At 39.3% G+C, this 19824-nt stretch overlaps 3 protein-coding genes across 3 annotated transcripts; all 3 read right to left on the reverse strand.

Moving 5' to 3' along the window:
- Positions 1-321: 321 nt before the first annotated feature.
- Positions 322-4888, reverse strand: LOC117393103 (visual system homeobox 2-like). The gene is made up of 5 exons (XM_033991282.2): positions 4250-4888; positions 3789-3873; positions 3463-3586; positions 1640-1820; positions 322-635 (listed from the first exon to the last, which is right to left on the reverse strand). The coding sequence occupies exons 1-5, from the start codon at positions 4653-4655 to the stop codon at positions 322-324; spliced, it is 1110 nt and encodes a 369-aa protein (XP_033847173.1). The 5' UTR covers positions 4656-4888.
- Positions 4889-12017: 7129 nt separating this feature from the next.
- eif2b2 (eukaryotic translation initiation factor 2B, subunit 2 beta) lies at positions 12018-14482 on the reverse strand. The gene is made up of 8 exons (XM_033991275.2): positions 14212-14482; positions 13380-13500; positions 13087-13238; positions 12842-13008; positions 12671-12766; positions 12459-12596; positions 12308-12374; positions 12018-12205 (listed from the first exon to the last, which is right to left on the reverse strand). Exons 1-8 carry the CDS (start codon positions 14381-14383, stop codon positions 12048-12050), a joined length of 1071 nt encoding a protein of 356 aa, XP_033847166.1. The 5' UTR covers positions 14384-14482; the 3' UTR covers positions 12018-12047.
- Positions 14483-15607: 1125 nt separating this feature from the next.
- Positions 15608-18576, reverse strand: tmed10 (transmembrane p24 trafficking protein 10). The gene is made up of 5 exons (XM_033991280.2): positions 18351-18576; positions 17477-17597; positions 17320-17393; positions 16780-16906; positions 15608-16653 (listed from the first exon to the last, which is right to left on the reverse strand). The coding sequence occupies exons 1-5, from the start codon at positions 18525-18527 to the stop codon at positions 16532-16534; spliced, it is 621 nt and encodes a 206-aa protein (XP_033847171.1). The 5' UTR covers positions 18528-18576; the 3' UTR covers positions 15608-16531.
- Between the last annotated feature and the right edge of the window lie 1248 nt (positions 18577-19824).

The following is a 19824-nucleotide window of genomic DNA, read 5'->3' on the forward strand; positions in this document are numbered from 1 at the left end:
TATTTGCCTACATTTACAACTGTCAGGAGACAAACACATATTAGATTAACTACACCGTGATCATAAACATGGTACTATCTTTATTTACATTATGTGCAACAAGTGGCAGATGTAGTGTGAGTGTTGATGAGTTCTGGAGGTATCACACGTAATCAGAGTTCAAAGGTCAAGAGTTCATATGGTCTGTAGCACCTCTGGAACAAAAAAGTGGTGGGGTATTGTCCTCCAGTTAGCAATTGTAGTGCTTAGGCCTTTTCCAGGAGCGAGTAGGCTGGGCTAGTTTGCCAAATATGTCCCTTTATTTGGCAGCATTAAGTGTCCTTAATTGGTCTTTTTCACCTCTGTCTCCTCCTCCATCGCCTTCTCCTCCATCGCCTCCTCCTCGTCTTTTTGCACTTTGTCAGAGACTTTTGACAATATCTTGGCATTGTGTTCGAGTGCCTTGGCCCTCAGAACTGCAATACTGTTCTCTCGCATCTCTTCTTTGGAAAAGTCCAAGACAGTGTCCTTTGTCCACTTTTCCTTGTCCTCCTCTACTGCTTTGTCCTCTGCTTTGTCTTGTACAGGTGTTGGTATTGTGCTGCAGGTTTTGCTTGGAGAGGTGTGAGTGGTCTCAACAGATTTCTTGTGCATACCTGGGGCAAGGGCAGAGATATAAACATTAACCACTTTGAATACTGGTGCCATTATTGTGAAATCAAGTTTCCTCATCATGTCATTAGTGTATTAGCACACACTGAGCTGTTTACTCACTAATATTGTGTCATATTGGCAGTTTCAATGACGCCATAGTAGGGGTAGATCACTGGGATACGTTTATTCAGGTAATTTACTCAAGTGCACTTCTTCAAAGTAGTATCAGTATTTTGTATTCTTTTATTCTGGGTAGACTAGAGAAAAGAAAATATTTGCCTCGTGGCTCAGTGGTTAGAGCAGTGGTCCCCCAACCCAAAGGATGGATGATGGATTTCAACAGATCAGGTTCTATTGTTGTGTCCCTAAGCAAGGCACTTCACCCACATTGCCTAGTATGAAAGTGCTGTGCACTTTGAGAGGCTTTGTGGAGCCTCTAAAGCGCATGACAAGTGTAAGACATTATTATTATTAGGATTAGTTGCAGTAATTTAATATAAGTATAATATAATAGTGGTACTAGTGGTGGCAGTGACAAAACTTGTATTTAAACTAAAGTAAAATATAATATTATTTTTGAGTGCTTTATTTTTAGTACAGATTGTGAGTAGTTCTTCTCTCACCTGAAGTTAGACCTCCATAGTGAGCAGATAGTGATTATATTGGTAAAGGAGTCTTGACTCAGAGCAGCCTACTTGATTTATACAAATCAATTGACATGTGACAGAAAGGAGATTTAGCCTAATCTGTCCTGATGAAGTGGGATTTACACACCATCGACTGTCACCTCTCACTGATCAGGGCACACTTTCATTGGCTCCTCACACACTTCACTTTTTTGTGCCCAAAAAGTGCTTTAGAAAACGGTTACATATCACACACATAGGAACCTAAGGAATGCTGTGCCAGGCAACCAGTCATATTAATCTACTGTGTTATATTGATTTGAAGTTACGTTATCTACTTATCTTTAAATCTGTCAAACAGGAAAACAGACAAAAAGTACCTAGTAACCATGGTGCGTATGATTCTGTGATGCCGTCCTTGGCTGACTTTAGGATGGACTCTGGCAGTGGGATGGAGTGACGGACCATAGCCCCATAAAGACCATACTCTGCCATGACACTGCTGCGCCCCCAGCATTTTTCCCTTTTCCTCCATTTGGCCCTGCGATTCTGAAACCACACCTGCACACAAATCACAAAGACAAAGACCATAAATACAATATAGTACTTATATATCCAGTGAAAAATGCATTTGAGATTATCTTTCGGGTTCATTTGTATGGCTTCTCTTGTAACCTTTACTAACTTTCATAGAAAAAAGAATTATAGTGACATCTACTGGAGAACCTGCATATCTCAGTAGTCAAATCTATACTGTCTATATTCTAGACACAGATGGCTACAAGTGCAGTTAATTTACCACTCCCAAGCCCAGTAAAAAAAATAAATCAAAAGATGCAAATTAAAAGAAGGTAGATAACTTGGGGGTAAAACAAAATGAAAGAATGCATCTACTAACTACCAAATATGATAAAGACAAAAGGCAAAGCTGGATTTGTTTTTCAAAAAAAAAAGTACTGCTGTTGTAGGAAAGTTTACATTTTTTCTAGTGAATTTTAATACCAGTCAATAACCATGGGTGTGTGCATGTGTGAGTGTGTGTATGTGTGTGAACATGTGCTGGTGCATTCTCCTGCTCCTTGTGTAGATCCTAAATTGATTTGCCAGACCTTGTAACACCCTCCGCCAGCTCGTGAATATGGATGAGCCAAACAGGAAAAATGAGCATCCTAAAATGGCGGAGGAGGCAGGATGAGATTGCTGGGATTGGTTCCTGCTGCGTGTGTGTGGAATTAAAAACACTCTGTAGCGGAAAAGCTATTCAGGTACATAGCTCTGATGATAACCTCCATCTCATAAAAAGATGGGCCACAGATGAGCAATCATGCTTTGTGACAGCGGCAGCGTGAGTGAGTGGTGACCCCCGGGGCAGAGAGGCTGATTGAAAAATAAGTTAATTTCCACAGCTGATCGATGAGAGACAGGCGGTAAAATACCACGGGAAATTAAACTGCTCGGACCTGCGCTAATTCATTCTGTCCTTATCCTATCAAAGAGGAGCCAGGTGAAAAGTTCTTCTCAATTAACTAATTACACTTACACAGTTTGACTTCTTCTTATGTGAGAGGTTTCAGTGGACTATACTGTATATTTAGATTCATGTGCAAACAGCTGAACTGCTAAGTCAGAGTCATACATATTTCAAGCATCTTAACAGTTACTGCAAAGTCACACTATCAAAAAAGGCCTTGGTGTCTTTCCTGTCTCTCTGTTGACTATGCAGCAAATTACATGTCATCTGTTTTAGGTTAAGATGATACATAGTCCTCTATTAAAATCCTTTCATTATGATTTTCTTTAGTCAAGGCTAACCTGAATAACTGAAAACCTCCACCAATGTTATTACATTTTTTTTGTAAACTAAATAAAAATATAGTTTTGCTCCTTTTTCCTTCTTTTGCAAGTGTGCATATTTTGCCATTTCATTTTTGAAACAGAAATTCTTGTATTTGTACTACTACTACTACTACTACTACTACTACTACTACTACTACTACTACTACTAATAATAATAATAATAATAATAATAATAATAAATTATATATTTCATATATGTTTTTGTATAGTATTTAAGAAACTGAGAAAAACAAAGGTGCTGTACACACTGTAATGTATATATTTCTAACAGGTGGGCCTCTGTTTTCTGTTTTGGTCTTGTTGGTGTTGACTAATGTGCCCTGTGTGATGTATTTCAGTGTCCAACCTGGATGCGGTCTTCTGGCAGCTCTGTCTTCATTGAGAGCATCTCCCGAGCATAAACGTCTGGATAGTGGGCTTCATTAAAGGCTTTCTCCAGTTCCTCCAGCTGGTACGATGTGAAGATAGTCCTGTACAATCATCCAGATATGTAATATTTTATTCAAAATTTGCCCTCTCTTAGACGTTGTAAAAAAAACAACACACAAATCATTAGGCTGTTACAACAAAACAGGCTGTTTAATAATTACCTATGATGTTTTTATGGCACAAAATTAATTGTGTTATTCTTGTATATACATTTTGTATTTATGTTAAAATTATATTTCTTACCTGTGTCTTCTTTTCTTTCTTTTCTTGTTCTGACTCATTGATGACTTAAACTTCTTATCTCCAGAGATGCTCATGTCATCTGAATCTGTACACACAGCAAATTTAAATGAAAATTTTAAATGAAAATGATACGTAGGTATTTCTGTATACAATTATGTATTATCTATATTATATAGGCCAGACACAGAAGAAGGCCTAAGTGCTCCGTTACCTTGCTATTATGTATTGAGTAAATATGCAGAGAAATTGTCTAATCAGATTATTTGCGCAAAATTTTTGTTTTTGTCTTTATGTTGTATGTTCCTCTTCAGTGAAGATGAGTAACACTAAATCAAGTAAGCGCACTGTCCTTTTCTTTTAAACACAGAGCTGCGCAGGTAAAGGCCCGTTATATCCAACATAGCCTAAATATAATTATATATGTGATTTTACGTTTCTTTTATAAAGACTCAAACACTGACCAGAGCTGGAAGAGCGCGGGTCCAAGTGCGCATCCACGTGCGCGTCTCTGTGCAGCGGTGGCAGGTGCACGTGCTGAGCCTCGGATAGCGCCTCTAGAAAAGCGGGCTGGCGATAAAAGGAGTGGATTGCATCGGGCCCCAGCAGCAGCGGCCCGGGGCCCAGCGGCCCTCGCGCTACCAGTGCGTGTGCTCGGTGCGGAAGCGTCTCGAGTGGCCGCCGCGGTGCAGCGGGCGTCTCCTTATTGAGACCAAGCAGCTCCTGAATCCCAAAGCCCGTGCGCCTCGGCACAGCTGGCCCCAGCTTCCAAGCAGCATTCTGCTGCCCCGCGTGCGCCATCCCACTGTGAGTTGTGCTCCTCTCCTTGTTTTCAGCGTCCGACAACACCACTCCGTCTTTGCCCGTCATCCCGGGACAGTGCACAGTGAGAGTGGTTGAGAGTTTAGAGTGGACAGGTCCTATCTGGGCAGTGCTGGTGTCAGTGCGGCTCTTGCCTCTGGCTTTTATTCAACAGGCGTCAGGCTGCAGCCAATCACAGCCCGAGGCGCGCCAACTTCAGCAGCGATTATCATCGTCACATCATCCTGTGTTCGTCCAGACCACAGGGGAATAACCAATCATTTCAGCTCAAAAGTAGCCTACTGTCGATAAATTAGGTTGTCTCTTATTTTTTGATTTGGCACAGTTCGTAGAGCTTAGTGACCAACTCAGAGCCATTTTAACATCTGTCTGGAATATTCTGTCTGGTAAAAACAAAAAACAAAACAGTGTTTCACATCTCAACAAACAAAAACACAAATAGGCTACTTATGGGACCACATAAAATGTCTGGGCTTGCATTTACTTAGTTAAATTCCGTGTCCTGTTATCAACAAGAGTGTGTGAGCTCTCCATCAGTGCATTGAGCGTTATAGGCCCAGGCTGTAATAGGCTCAGAACATCTTAAGAGGCTATTGACCCTTCCTGCTGGTTGTGCAGACATGAAGGCTTCTATAACTTTAATCAATATATCACTTGTAGTTTGTTATGGCGCGCTCTGATTGGTCGTTTGATCGATCCGTTGGACCCGGGACAGGCCCAGCCTCCCCCCCTCAGCCCGGGGTGATTAGCATATTCTAATTAGGCTGCATGTTTTGTCTCCGAACCCTCGCTGCATCTGTTGATAGTTATTAAGCTTCTTTATGATTATTCACAATATGTGTTGAGTACAATGTCCTACTTTTCTGTATTTAGGGCACATTAGGGGCAATTAAGCACCAGACAAACAGGCCTCACTATCACTGGGAGAAACGACCTGGGACGGGACATTTATCTCCTACAGATTTGTTTTGGCAATTGATAGGCTTACTATACAGAAAAAGAAATCATGGCGTTTTGTTAGTTTAATTTCAACCCAGGTTACTTCATAATAACGCCGGATATGCAGCTGATGTATCGTGATTACATTCTTGGTTAAAAATTGAGCGCACATAAAAGCGCACTGACGCCCAGGGAAATCAACTCGGGTCTGGTTTAGCGCTAATTTAAACTCACTTAATTTTAACAACACTGCTGCTTACGTCGATCCATACGCTCTCTAATCAGCCATTAATCCATTACTGTTGTGTTAAAATCATTCGGGGATAATTTGGGGCACACTTTAGGCTTGGACATGTGGGCGCACAATGACGCCAAGGGGAAAGGAAGAGTTTATGGAGATGAGCGGACGCTTAGATAGGGCCTCCTCAATGGGCCGTCCGCGCACGAGGAGGGAGGGGGAGATGGAGATAGGGTACTGTGGAGTGGGTCACAGCAGGTTTAAAGCCGTATCTCGGATAAGATCGAGGGGTAAAGCGTGCCACGTCACTCAATTGGGCCTTTGTTGTTTGCGGCAAAATGCACGAGCTGCCTGCATCCACATGGAATAAATGTGGATTGGAGAGATAAAAATACATGTAAATAAATAAATAAAATAATAAAAAATAGATAATTAATAATGAATAATAATCAATAATAACCAATAATATTCAATAATAAAAATAATAATAATAATAATAATAATAATAATAATAATAATAATAATAATAATAATAATAATAATAATAATATGTATTCAAATCTGCAGTGTGCTCAAAATAAAAATAAATAAAAAGTTTGTCTATTGATTTGGCATGATGGCATGGACATGCGTAAAACCACATTGATTTGAGAATGAGCAACTCACTTTTGCACAAAAACGGTCCATTTGAAATACAGAGGAGTAGTGGCAGCATGTTTCTTTCTGGGACAAAGAAAATCTAGGTCCAAAACCCAAGATGTTATATATTTAGCATGCTCCACAGAAGATGTATTACTGTTGACTGGTGGCATTTGGTAACTGATTTGAGATGATCATAAGCTGCCCCACACTCTCACTCTGCCATATCTGCCTTTGTGTGTGTGCTCTACAAATGGCTCCTCTAATCTAGCTAATTGCCATTTCCCAGAGCTTGGCCTTTCAGGACAGAGCTGGGTCACCAAACAGCCGTTGATCAAAACATCCTATTAAGGTGGAGAAACAAAAGCGGCTCCCACAGTTGAACAATGTGCTGCTGACAATTCAACTGTTTGCTCTGGCTGCACAAAGCATTAATTAGGGCAATAACTTCATGCCAGTGCCGTTCTATAGTCTCAATTTCTGTATGAGTGCATCAGTTTGTGCTCTGAAGTTCGCCGAGCGTGCCACATTCCCCTCCAGCATGTGCAGATGTTTTACTAGGAAGAGAGACAGTCCCCTCCCCTAAACTTTTAAACCACACTGAATGATATTCCTCTATGTGGCTTTACGCATAACAAGAATTGACATAATTATTTGGGCTTGTTTCTTGTCTAATTAGCAGACTTCTACTATGGACAAGAGTTAGAGGTTTCGGTGGAGAAGGGAACCGGACAGGCATGGCAGAAGCAACAACACAAAAAGGGGCCCACCACCTCAGCATAATTAGGTGAGACAATGCCCCCGACTGTTTGGAGATGGGGCAGAGCAGACGTCCCGTGAACTACAGCGCCCTGGACCTTAATAAGCCCCTAATTGTCCTTATTTTGGGGGTATTCGCATGGACAGCAGCAGACAGAGAGGACAAGCCTACAGGACTCCTATGGTGAGGAAAGCACTCACTCCAAACCTTAACTGGTTGACCCCAAACTTTAAATGTGCTGGAGTAATGTCCTCTGACAGGGTCCCAAACGTGTCTGACAGTCAGCCACAAGCAAGTTACTCTGTGCAGTGTCAAAGAGGGCGTCCCATTACTTTTATATGTGCATTATGTCATTTGTAACAGTCATATTGCTACAGACGTTCACAAAATGCAGAATATACAATGTAAAAGTTAGGCCCAATCCCAGTTCTACCCCTTAGCTCTTTGCCTTAGCCCTTCCCCTTCATTTTGCGCGTTCACGAGAGGCAAAGGGGTAACTCCAATTCTCTACAGCGGCCACGTGTAGGGCTAAGGAGTCTGAAGAAACAAGGAAATGCGAAACAAATGGCAAAGTAAACTCTCAAATGTCGTCAATAAGCACTTAAGTGACATTTATAAGGTCAGGATTCTCAGAGGTCAAAGCATCAGGGCGTGGGGTCGGCCTGTCGCTGCTGTGGGGCCGCTGGGAGTGGTGCCAGAGCCCCGGTGCCACGGAGGGCATTGCGCGGGGACAGAAGCCCTCTATATGCGCTGTTTAGTGGTAAATAGCAGGGAGAGCAACGGTCTGAGCTGGAGGGCTTCACGGGGGTCGTACATAGCCACCCCCGTGAAGCAGAGGTCCAACACATTCACAGAGGAGCAGAGACAGACGTGGACGGCGCAAACACATATGGAAGTATGTGATATGGAATGAAAACAGTTCGCTGCGCGGTCTTTTGCCTTGTCATTGAGCTTGTTTAACTAAATAAAATAAGCCTCTAACTACAGCATCAGTCTGTCCAAGTTCACAAGCATCATCACTCATTACAGTGTCATTGATCTTGCAGTATGTCTTATGATGGATTATTATAGTCCAATTTATTATTAATGACTCATTTTAATATAGACCCTATAATACACCCTATAGGCCTGTATAATGTAAGCACAGCCTTGTGTAATCATGTATTATAATGTATTATGGAATATTAGCCTATATATTATATTATAACTACATTATGATTATCACAAAACATAATTTTTAATAAATATATTTTTTTTAAATAATTCAGTGAATATGGTAGTAATTGAAAAATAAGCAGAGACAAAACAAGGTCTGTCCCATTTCCAAGTGCTGTATTTTCATCAATTCCCCTTAGTCCTCATTTTGAAAGGGTAGGGGAAGGGGTAGGACCAGTGCTAAGCAGAAAAGGTAGGGTTACAAAAGAGAATTGGGATTGGGCAATAATCTACTGGATAGACAATTTGTCAGGCATACATTTACTGATACTATTTTTTGTACTAGTTAATGGCGTGTTTTGTTAGTGTACAAATGCGAACATTAGAAATATATTTAAAAAACAACATAATATGGCAATAATAAGCCTCTAAAAGCAAGCTCATAGTAAATGAATGTTAGAGTTCTGTGTCAGGTCACTACAGGCCCAGGCTGGTGCCAATGACTCCACTACACAATAAGTAGTGGACCAAATCCACCAAATCCATAAGATCAGCGGATCTAAATAATGGACCATGATGTCTTCTAACTGGCAGTAATTTTAAAATTAGCTAAACAGCATAGTTCTTATGAGAGCTTCGCTTTCTTTTCTTGCAGCACAGAGGAAGCTTCTGCCTCCATTCCATCTCTGCAGCTGCATCTCCACACCAGCCGTGTTCCGACATTCACCATATGTGTGAGTCACAGTCCTCTATAGCAGGTGGTTTTCTGAAGACACCACATTTCACAAGTGCATGTGCCACCACTCACAGGACGTCACTCCAATGTGCCCTCACTCATTTAATTAGCTGTCAATTAGTGCAAATGAATCAACTGTTCGCCTAATTAAGCAATGCCACCAGGCAGCTCCCATACTCAGGCCATTGTGTTAGCGCCATGAGAACAGCACAGCTAGCAAACTCACTTTGGATCAAAAGTGCAACTTAACAATCGCTGCTCACTCTTGTGTTCAGGAGCTGTTTGTTTGATGCGCAGCAATGCATTATGGTTTCTGGTGTTTTGGCTTCTACTATGTCCAAGAATGTGTCACTGCCTGAACAATATACTGTTTTTCCTATTAACACACATAATACAATACCACAATATCCATCTTATGGAGTTCACTTCAATCACCACATTTGCTCATTTGTTTATAACCATATGTTCGGAGAATTATTATTATTATTTTTACTTATTTTGTTATAATTCATTCAAAAATATCACTTGAGATATTTTAGATATCTTTTTTACATTGCACCAACAAATTATTTAAATTAGCAGATAAAAAACATTAACAAATGGAATGAAAATACTTGATATTAAAGTTCATTTTCACAAATTGTACAGTAATTATTATGTGAATTTGTGCAAATATATTTAGTAGAAAACAGAAAGAAATGGAACCATATAAAGCAAATCTATGCAATTTTATAAAATGGTGTATGTAAGATTTGTTCTTGCCTCTACAGGATCAGGTAGCCTGTGTCTGACTTTAAGGCAGTGCATACAGCATGTTGTTGTCTCTCCCCCCTTGCTGGGTGTAATTGTTATTTAGAGGATTAAACATTAATTTTTACTCTGAGTCTCCAGAGACAGAAACATGACAGCATCATCGTGTCCGCTCTAAACATCCACGTCCCCTCCCACTCACACCCGTTCATCTAACGCCACTGTTTGTGCTTAAAATTCAATTACCCACTTATTGATAGCTCTCGTGGGCGCTGCAGAAGTGGACACCGAGCGGGTGATGATTTCCCATGAGGCCGTGCTCCCCTCGTCACGTCTCCAGCTGGATCTATGTCATGGTTTTACTCATCAGTGAAGGCAGCAGATGGAGCCTTCATCCACCTGCACACACCAGTGCACACCTCACAAAATGATCCTGTGGTACGACACAAACAGGTTACAAACAGCTCTGCTTCATTCTTATGGCTTACATTTTAAAAGCAGTGGTTATATGTTGATCTGTTTTTTATGTCTGATGCCCTTCCTAGCATAATTATGACAAAAAATTAAGATTAAAACTAAAAATGAATTTAGCATACATGCAGCATCAGAGGATTCAGCAGAATATTATAATTATTTTGTTATTGGCTGCATACTCTTTATTCCACTGGCCAACCAGAGCACACAAATCAGTAAGTTTACCAATCAAGATCTAAAAGAAGCATCAATGCGTAACATCCATAAGCAAAGCACCAGTTTAGAGCTATTCACAGGTTGTGGCCCACAGGTTAGCCACGCGTCTCCAAATCCCCAGGGGCCCTTCCAGGGAACACATGGATCCTGCTGCCTCAGTTCCCACTAATTACAGCACTCACCCAAACGCTCCCATGGGACAGTGATGCTCTGATACTGAAAACCTGCCACTGTTTAGAACGTCATCAGGCAACAGCTGGGCCTGTCAGACAGATTTCACCTGAGTCCATTCATCATGAGGGGCTGCTGGAGGTGCCTTTTAAGCACAAAACTGGCAGCACACCAAATAATATAATGATTTGGGTCAAGAGGTTTGACAAACTAAGTACAAGTTTTGGGGAAAGAAACCATATTTAAAATCATTCAGTACAAATTTACTCTCCTGGAAGTGCATGCCATCTCCTGGGCATTAGACCAGAAGTACCCTGGACCCAAGACATGCCTTGAGCAGCAATTCTTCATCTAAAGGAGATGTAAAAGCTATCAGTGATCCAACCATGTATCTTACCTAAGCTCACAGGAGTTCACGCAGGAACATCAAGCTTAAAATGCAAATCATTAGAACTTTAGACTAACTCTATAGACTTAAATTGTTCACTTCCAAGCCTGCTTTATTGTCCTTGTATCATATAAATCCAACAAATGACACAAGAAAAGCCCTCTTTAATGTATACTTAAATGAGTTGGTCTTAATAATAATAATAATAATAAAATCCAACAAATGGACCTGCTTCCTATTAAAGGTGCACTTTTCTGGTGTAGAGTCCACCTGTGTCTTTCCATGGAAAGCCCATTGGTAAAATTATCTATCTCCACAAGCAGGCGATACCAATATTCCAAATTACAGGTCAGAGCTATGGAGAGGCAAAACAGCTGACAGCAGAAGTCCTTTTCAACGTAACTGATAAAAGACAAACCAGTTTAATGCCACACTGCATGAGAAAGGCCTGTGGCGGACCTTCCACAAATGACATAGTCCAACCCGGCCACACAGACAAATGAGTCAAGTTTAAGGGAGGTATTAAAATGACCAAATATGGCCACATGTACGTTACTATCTGACAGAAACATCCGTCTGTTTTGATTCTTAGATGTAAAACACGTTCATTTAACGCCATACAATTTGCGGCATAAACTTTAATATTACTACAGCGCCCTCTGTCGCATATAGTTACACATTGCATTAAATGCATCAATTGCTCGTGGCAATCAACACTAATGGCACATAAACTAACGACATTACGATAAATATTTGATTTTTTATTTATTTTTTTAATACAGAGCAGATCCTCTAACTGTATGTGAGATGCACATGCTTAGCTAGTGAACATGTTTGATCAGGATCCAGTTTCTTACCCAAGTAGGTAATCAGCATCACGACCATCATCTGATCTCTCATAAAAGACTATTAATACACAAGTCCATCAGTCACTTATTTTGTAATCTAATACATTTTATTTAGCTTTACAGTTGTTAAAGTTCATGGTCTTCCGGATGGTAAAGTTCACTCATTAGACGGTAAATATATGACGGTGCATGGCCCCCGATATTTGAAATAAACAGGGTAATAAGCTCAGGGGGAACATAGTCAAAGACTGGGCAGTGTACATTCACTTTTGACAGTATTTCACCTGAAAAACAAGAGAGAAAAATAATGAGCATTACCAAATAAAGGACACAATTACTTTAGTGTCAGGGTTTGTATTTAGTTCTTTTGGAGGCTTCATCTTTACCTTCAGTGAAGGGCAGCACTTCTTGAGGAGAAACAAACTTATGGAAGGTATCTTCTTCATTCTGAAACTAAAAACAGTTTCAGGTCAAATTTGATTCCACCACACATCATAAATATGGGGAAAAAACCTCTTTACTGGACTGTTGCCTTACCTGGGGTGAAAGTTTAAACATTGGAGCACACACAACAAGGGGTGTTGAATGATGTTTTGCAGCAAGGGCGAGAGTATGAGTCCCATTGACAGCCCTTAAGCCTCCATTCGCCAGCACAGTTTGTGTCCCAATGATGACCTACCGACAGTAATATTTTTCATTAAACTTTATATTAATTTATCTGATTTCACAAGGTTCCACTTTAAAAATACCTTGTTAACACGAGACATCACAGCAAATATGCCAGCATCTGCAATTACTGTGGTCTCAATGCCAGCCTTTGAAAGACTGGTTGCCATTTCATGTCCCTGTGAGGCACAAAACACATAAAAATGAGAAAGCACTTTTTCCAATACAAATTATTTGGTAAGATTACTGCATACCTGGCAGAACGGTGCGCATTCAGCTACAATTACATGGAATTTGCGTTTGCATCGTGCAGCATCTTTGAGAAAGGCTTCAACTGTGCGTGAGCGTCCAATTGTCATGATGACCTCATTGGAGTGAATGTGTTCCAAGGCCTGCATCGCAATGTTGTCAGTGGTTCCCTCTGTAAATTACCCAAATATTTAGTTTAGATTAGATAAGACATTCTGTTGCATTTAACCTTAATTTGCCATTGGCTAACCTAATTCTGTTAACAACTCATTAATTGCTTCAATGACATTCGCTTTGAGTGGAGCAAAGTGCTGTCTGAAGTTTTCTTCACTGAGCCCCCCTGAAGTCAACAGTTTATGAAGAGATTCTTGTTGATCTGTCTCTTCACTGCTTCCTCGAGACCTGCAACAAAATAAATATAAAATACAATAATAAGGTGGTGTTTGTATTTCAGGTAAGCAACAAAATGTTTAAGGACTGAAAACTCTAGCTCAGATATAATATAAATTTCAGTTCATTTTCACAATGGATCCACATCTTCACCTGGCATACTCCTCTCTGATGATCTTCAGTACACGACGGACCATGTTCCCTACAGTGGTCTCAGAGGGTTGGGCGGCAGTCATTCGCCTTCCCTCTTTTCGTATTATTTCCATGAGGTCACCTAAAATGCAACATTCATAACTGTGGTGAAATGGTTTGGGTACAGAATATTCGACATATTCACTTACACGGAAATACATGATCATCAACAAATTGCCGTACTGGGACAAATTCAGCAAATTATAAATAGAGAAATTAATAAATAAAGCAGAAATAATGAAATAAATAAGCTAAGTCATTTAAAAGATCTATTCATCAAATAAAATATATGTTTATAAATAATAATTACTATGAGATATACCTAGATAAACCGTTTCCCCCCATTAGCGTTTAGGTTTAGAGAACCACTAACTCCAAACTAATGCAGAATAATTCTACATGATGAGGAGGATCGAGTACGGGAGTTGATTTTTGTTGTCATATACATTTTCAATTAAAAGATAAAAATAAAATTCTTCAACAGCTTTTAGGTTTTGTGATCCCCTGACTCCAAAATAATGCTGAATATGACATGACTATTTTTGTGTTAAATAACTTATTTTTAATTTGAAGAATTCGTCCCAGTACGGCATTTTGCTGACAGTCCCTAAATATCACCCCAAATATTTGCGGACAGCTCGAGCCAAAGTCAAACCGCGTGCCCATGTTTCTGACTCGGCAAGATCACGTAGATCTGTGCGTGAGCGCGAAAATGTCGAATATGTCAAAATACCGTTATACAAATCTCTGAGTTATACTTATACACTGACTAAAGATGACAAAAACATTTTACCTGCGCTACTCCATCGGGCTTGGGCGGTGATTCGACGAAGCAGAGCCGTCGTTTCTCGAGCCGTCTCTGACGAGCCACGAAAACGTCCTGTCCCGCTGCCACCGCGCTTCAGTTCGGATAAAAACGCCTCTATTCGCTCTGTAAGGTCTGTTTCTTTGTCTGAACCCGGCATCTCTAATTTAAGCTGCTTGATCGCAGCGATCAACACAGTTGCACTGCTGTTTGCAACGTGAATCCAACAGACAGGATAGACACCAAAGTATTTCCGGGTTAGTGCATTTTCAGATTAAAATGATATTGCTTTATTAATGGATTTTTAAAATTATTATTACAAGAAAACATTATTCAAGCTCTGAAATGATCAAATGATGCATTCTAAATGTACTTAAGCTTGTCTTTCCTTAAAAAAGCACAGTGTAACATGTGGTGAGGGTATGGACTGGGGTCTGCCACTAGCATGTCTCCATGGAGATGATAACAGTTCGCCTAGAATATTTTACAGTATGGTATTAAACTTATCTTGAATTTATTCCATTGCAGGTGTACATGGACACATTTAATTCCGTACTGTGGAACTTTCCAGGCAAAGCAATGGCATCTCTAACAGATTAATACAAGGTAAACCCTGCACCATAAAAGTTACATGTGCACCTTTAAAACACGATTGGATGGTTGCTCATCTCTAACGTAACCCAGGCGTGTGGGGATAAATTTATAACTTTAGTAAAGCAGATTGGTGCAATATTCGATGAAAAAAGCGTGAAATTTGGCACAACCATTTATGCCAGATTTTGAATGTATCATCTATGATTTTGAAAAAAAAAAAAGAGAATAGAACATAAGCCAATATACTAATTATGCAAACGTCGTCAAATGTATGATAAAACTAAGAATTACTTAATTTGTAATTTGAGAAGAAATTTGTAATTGTGACTTACAGCTGTTTCAGAGTCCCACAGTGGAGGCAACACAAAGTTCTTTAAATCCACAAACTCAGATGGAAGATGCTCCCACAATTGTGAGAGATGGCACCTATTTGGAATGTTGCCTGTAATACAGCAACTATGCCAATATTTCACACATACATGTGAAAAGCAGTCAAACGGCATGCAGCTTTGAAAAGAAATGCTTAGCCCAGCAATTTTCAGGCTGCAGTGTTAACACAAAAATCCATTACATCCTTAATATTACAAAGCCCTGTCCAAAAGGATTATGACATTTTGATAACATTTTCCAGCTCTGAAACATGCCCCACACCTTTCCTATAATCTATATTGCTCACCATACTAAAATGAGTACCTTTCTTAACATTCAGTACCATAAAGGGTTAATGATGTTTAAGATGAGCATATCCACACTAAAATAGGTTGCCACTCTGGGAAATAAAAGCTCAAAACAAATTTACAAAATTTATTATTCAACATAAAAAGTACTGACAGTGTCGACTGTGCACGTTTTAGTTTAAAATGTTCCCAAATTGATGTAATCCCTACCAAAGTAAAAGATTTTGTAACCCTAACCCTAAAACCATACAGAAATTGAAAACACACACTGGTTTAACTTAAACTGAAGTTTCTTAAAGTTTCAAAACTTTTTAAATGGTAAGACCAGCAAAGAAATATAGTTGACTGGTGATGTTAATGTTCGAGTTTTCTTTCACAACCTGCCAACATAAAAACAGTTAAATAACAACATACCTAAATGGAATTGAAACATGTTCACTGACCCAGCTTCATGTGGGCTTGTTTTTTTGCAGTGACATCATTTATAACCGGCTGAATGTATTGAAAAACCAAAACCATCTTACCCCAACTATAAAAGTAAAACAAGTATATACAATTTGAAAAACAGGAACTCAATTTACCTACTAAACACATGAGCAAAAGTCAAATGTGGTGACACTGGACAAGTGGTTGTAATTTTTCATTAATGTAACAATTAACCACTTTTTAAACAGCCTTCACTTAACAATAGGGCACCAACAATGAGTTGGTGGAAAGTTTGCTTGGTATGACATTAACAAAAAGAAAGGGCAATTTTCTAATTGAAAACAAGCTCTGAAATCTGTCATTTTAAGTTGTTACTCAGTAGCCGCAACATTTAAAAGTAGAACAGAAAAGAAGCTTGTAGTGGATACCATGAATGAACATGTTTTACAAATAAGCAGGTTAATTATTTTGTCAGAAAACTATCATTCTTTTGACTGTGTTGGGGCCTCTTGACTCTAGTTGCAATTATTTGCTAGTGTCCAGTGAGAAAAGGTCTTGAATTTCTTTGCCTGACATAAAAGCAGCTTTCTCCTCAGGACATGACAGACTCTTTACTCAATCAGCTTCTTTGCCTTGAAAAAGCGTCGCAAATAAAAGACCTGCCACGTGGCCAGCCCAATAAGACAGCACATGGAGAAGATGCTGAAGTAAAGCACACGTGTATTGGTAGACTCTGGAAAATAATAAAAAGAGTCATCAGGAAATTATGTCATTCTAATATATATTCTAATGTAAATGCTATGCTTTCAGTTAAATTATCAATATTCTGCATCTCCAAAGCTGATAAATTAGTTTATACCATTGGTATCACGCATTTCCTCTTCCCTCTTCTTCATGTAGGCAAAGTCATTCACAATAGACTCTGACAGGTCTTCCAGGCGCCTAAGTTCAACTTCAAGAGGTTTCAACTTCTCCACTTTGGCAATCTAGGGGAAATAGACAACAATAAATAAGACTATTGTATTATATCAGTGTAAACACACAATTTATTTGATATATGTGATTTTGAAAAATATATGTATGACCCTTCTCAAGCAAGCTTAAAGCATGACTAGGTTCAAAATGTGCTAAACCCTGGATTTCCAATTTTTCAGATTTAAGAGGCAATTATTTTACACTGCACTGTAAAGAGACTGAAAAAAGCTTTTTCTTTATAGATTATTTCAAACGTGACATTTTATAACAGAAGCAAAGCTGTGTGTGCGTTTTGCTCCCTGACCCTCATCAATCACCAGTGAAAAATCAAGCACAGAGACAAAAAACTCACTTTGAGGTGCAAGCCTTTGACACAAACTAACCAAAATAATTTAAACTGCAAACAACCAAAAGGCCATGTTACCTCTTCATAGTTTTTAGCCTCCACACCATGCTTCATATCCAAGTTAACCAGCTGATCTGGTACTCTCCCAGTTCCTAAATAATAACCATTAATTTAATGGAATCAGAATTGCAAAAAAAAAAATACCAGAAAGAACCAGCATAATAAAATAACTTACCCAAAGGTGACTTGCTCTCAAAGCAAACTTCAAACATGTCGTAGTCCTCTGTGGTGAATGCAAACTTTCCTTTTGTAGCATCTTCTTTAGAGTACAGAGTGTGGCTAGAGGAATCTGTAATCTGAAAATTAAACAAATCTTATTCATATCCTAAATGCATTGCATTGGCTTGACTGAAGCAGTTTGTGAGGGGCTCTTGTACCAATAACCCCCCCCCCCCAAAAAACAAAAAAAAAACAAAACAAAAAACAATTAACTAGGTAGTATTTGTACATCAGATGCATGCGCACTGTAACCAACGTTATGTTGACAGCTGTTGACCAGAATCCAGCTTTAATTAGCCCACTAGACATCACTACATTCCTAGGAAAACATCTATACATTTCATGAAAGCAATGCATGTAATTAAGTGAGAATTATAAATAAACCAGTGACCATGTCTTTCCTATGTTATTAGCAGTGCTAATGTGCTAATGTGGCTAGTGCTTAAGACTGACGTGTAACAGCGACAAATCATCCAAGATGCGCAACTATTTGACTTCATAACAACAATCTGTAAAATAAGATTAAGATAAAAGAAGCGATCTGTACTGATACACACATAAAAATAAATACATGTAAAAATGACATACAAAAATGTGAAAAGTTAAAGACTAAATCCATACGGCGCATAGACCAGGAAGTCAGCCTGGCTTTTGGGCCCAGATGAGCTACAATGCTAACAGCAGCTGTCACCCGGTTTTACAAACATCTCACAGACAGGAATTACAAATTTAAAATGTTTTTTTCTACATTGCATAGTCTTCGCAACGCACAAGACAATGGCTAGATACGTAATAAAAGGAATAAAGAGCAGCATGCAGCCCGAGCTCACCTTCAGGTTAGTTTTGGTGTTGGCTTGTTCACTTATTTCATATTCCCCCGTAACAAGCACATCTTTGTGGATCTCTTCTCGCAAGCATTTCCTTGAGTTGACCGGCAAAAAGAAAGAAATTGAGAATACCGATTCAATGAGAACCGGTAAGAGCAGGAGAGCAGCGAGTCGAGCCATGGCTGAAACTGATCCGACCGACTGAAGCCCCAACTTAACACCGACCAAGGCTGTGTGTTTAGCGCACTGCGGACGAGGAGGGCCCCCTACTGACGCGGCGGGGGAAGACACTTTCACTCCAGATAGGATCAGGATCACAGATGGAGGGGACTGAACCAAAACTGTGTATACAACTCATGGATGAAAGCTAACGTACCCAATAGAAAAAAGTAAGATAGAAAAAGAAGTTACTTCGACGTAAAATACTGAGTAAGCATATTTTTTCTTTCAGATTTCCAGCTGTGTCTCCTGCTACTCCTAATCAAAAATCTTAATCTCAAAAACAAAACAATTTCATACTAAAATATTATCACAAACTTATTCACAACTGCTTGGAACTCCTTTTTATTCCTTAATGTATGCTACTGGGCAGTTGCCCCTATTTCAACGTAAGGCAGCACCTTTTATATTTAAATAAAGATAAATTAAATCTTTAAAGTGCATATGACAGGTTTTCATGTTTTTTGTTTGCTGGGATGGTACCTGTGGTAAATCATAGTTGAATTACAGTTTGTAATGCACAGAGAAAATATCTGATAATGAACCTCTGTGATGTTCCACTGTTGTTACTACTTATTCCAGAGCATTTTAGCCTTCCAACAATTCAGCTTATTTGTTGATAGACTGTAAGGACAGCTTGAAAACTATGATTTTGATTTGATTTTGAATCCCTATATGGTTATATTTGTTTAAGAACCATGTAAGAACATAAATCTAGTCTATTTTGACTAGACTAAATAGACAAACTAGTCAACAGTGCTATCATTTCTCTGTCAGAGGAGGGATTACCCACTGCACATAATGAGTTCATCCAGTTTCCAAGGAGACATGTGTAGCAGATCCCCAGAGACGCGGACGCACTGCTCAAAGGCAGTCGAGTACCAACCCAACCGTCATTATTGGAGGGAGAAGTTCCTCTCATAAGACGACAGCTCTTGCGTCAAAAAAGGCTAAGAATAGCTACTTAAGCTCTCTGGGAAATAGATTTTTTTTAAATAACACATTTATATTGCATTTACATTACATACCAATAACTAGTCTAGGCTATAAAAAAATAAAATCAGTTACAACACATTCTATACTATGTTCTGAGGAATGAAAAACAAACAGTAAAAGCAGTAATATTACAAAAAGAAAATGCAACTCTACCTTCAATCATATACCTTTTCTCAGGAATGTGAACTTTGCTCAGTGACGCACAAGCTGTCTTTTTCTCCTGTAATCATGAATGAATATCCAGTGGCAAAATTAGTATAGT

Source organism: Periophthalmus magnuspinnatus, chromosome 24 (assembly GCF_009829125.3).
Source record: "Periophthalmus magnuspinnatus isolate fPerMag1 chromosome 24, fPerMag1.2.pri, whole genome shotgun sequence".
Classification (NCBI taxonomy): domain Eukaryota; kingdom Metazoa; phylum Chordata; class Actinopteri; order Gobiiformes; family Gobiidae; genus Periophthalmus; species Periophthalmus magnuspinnatus.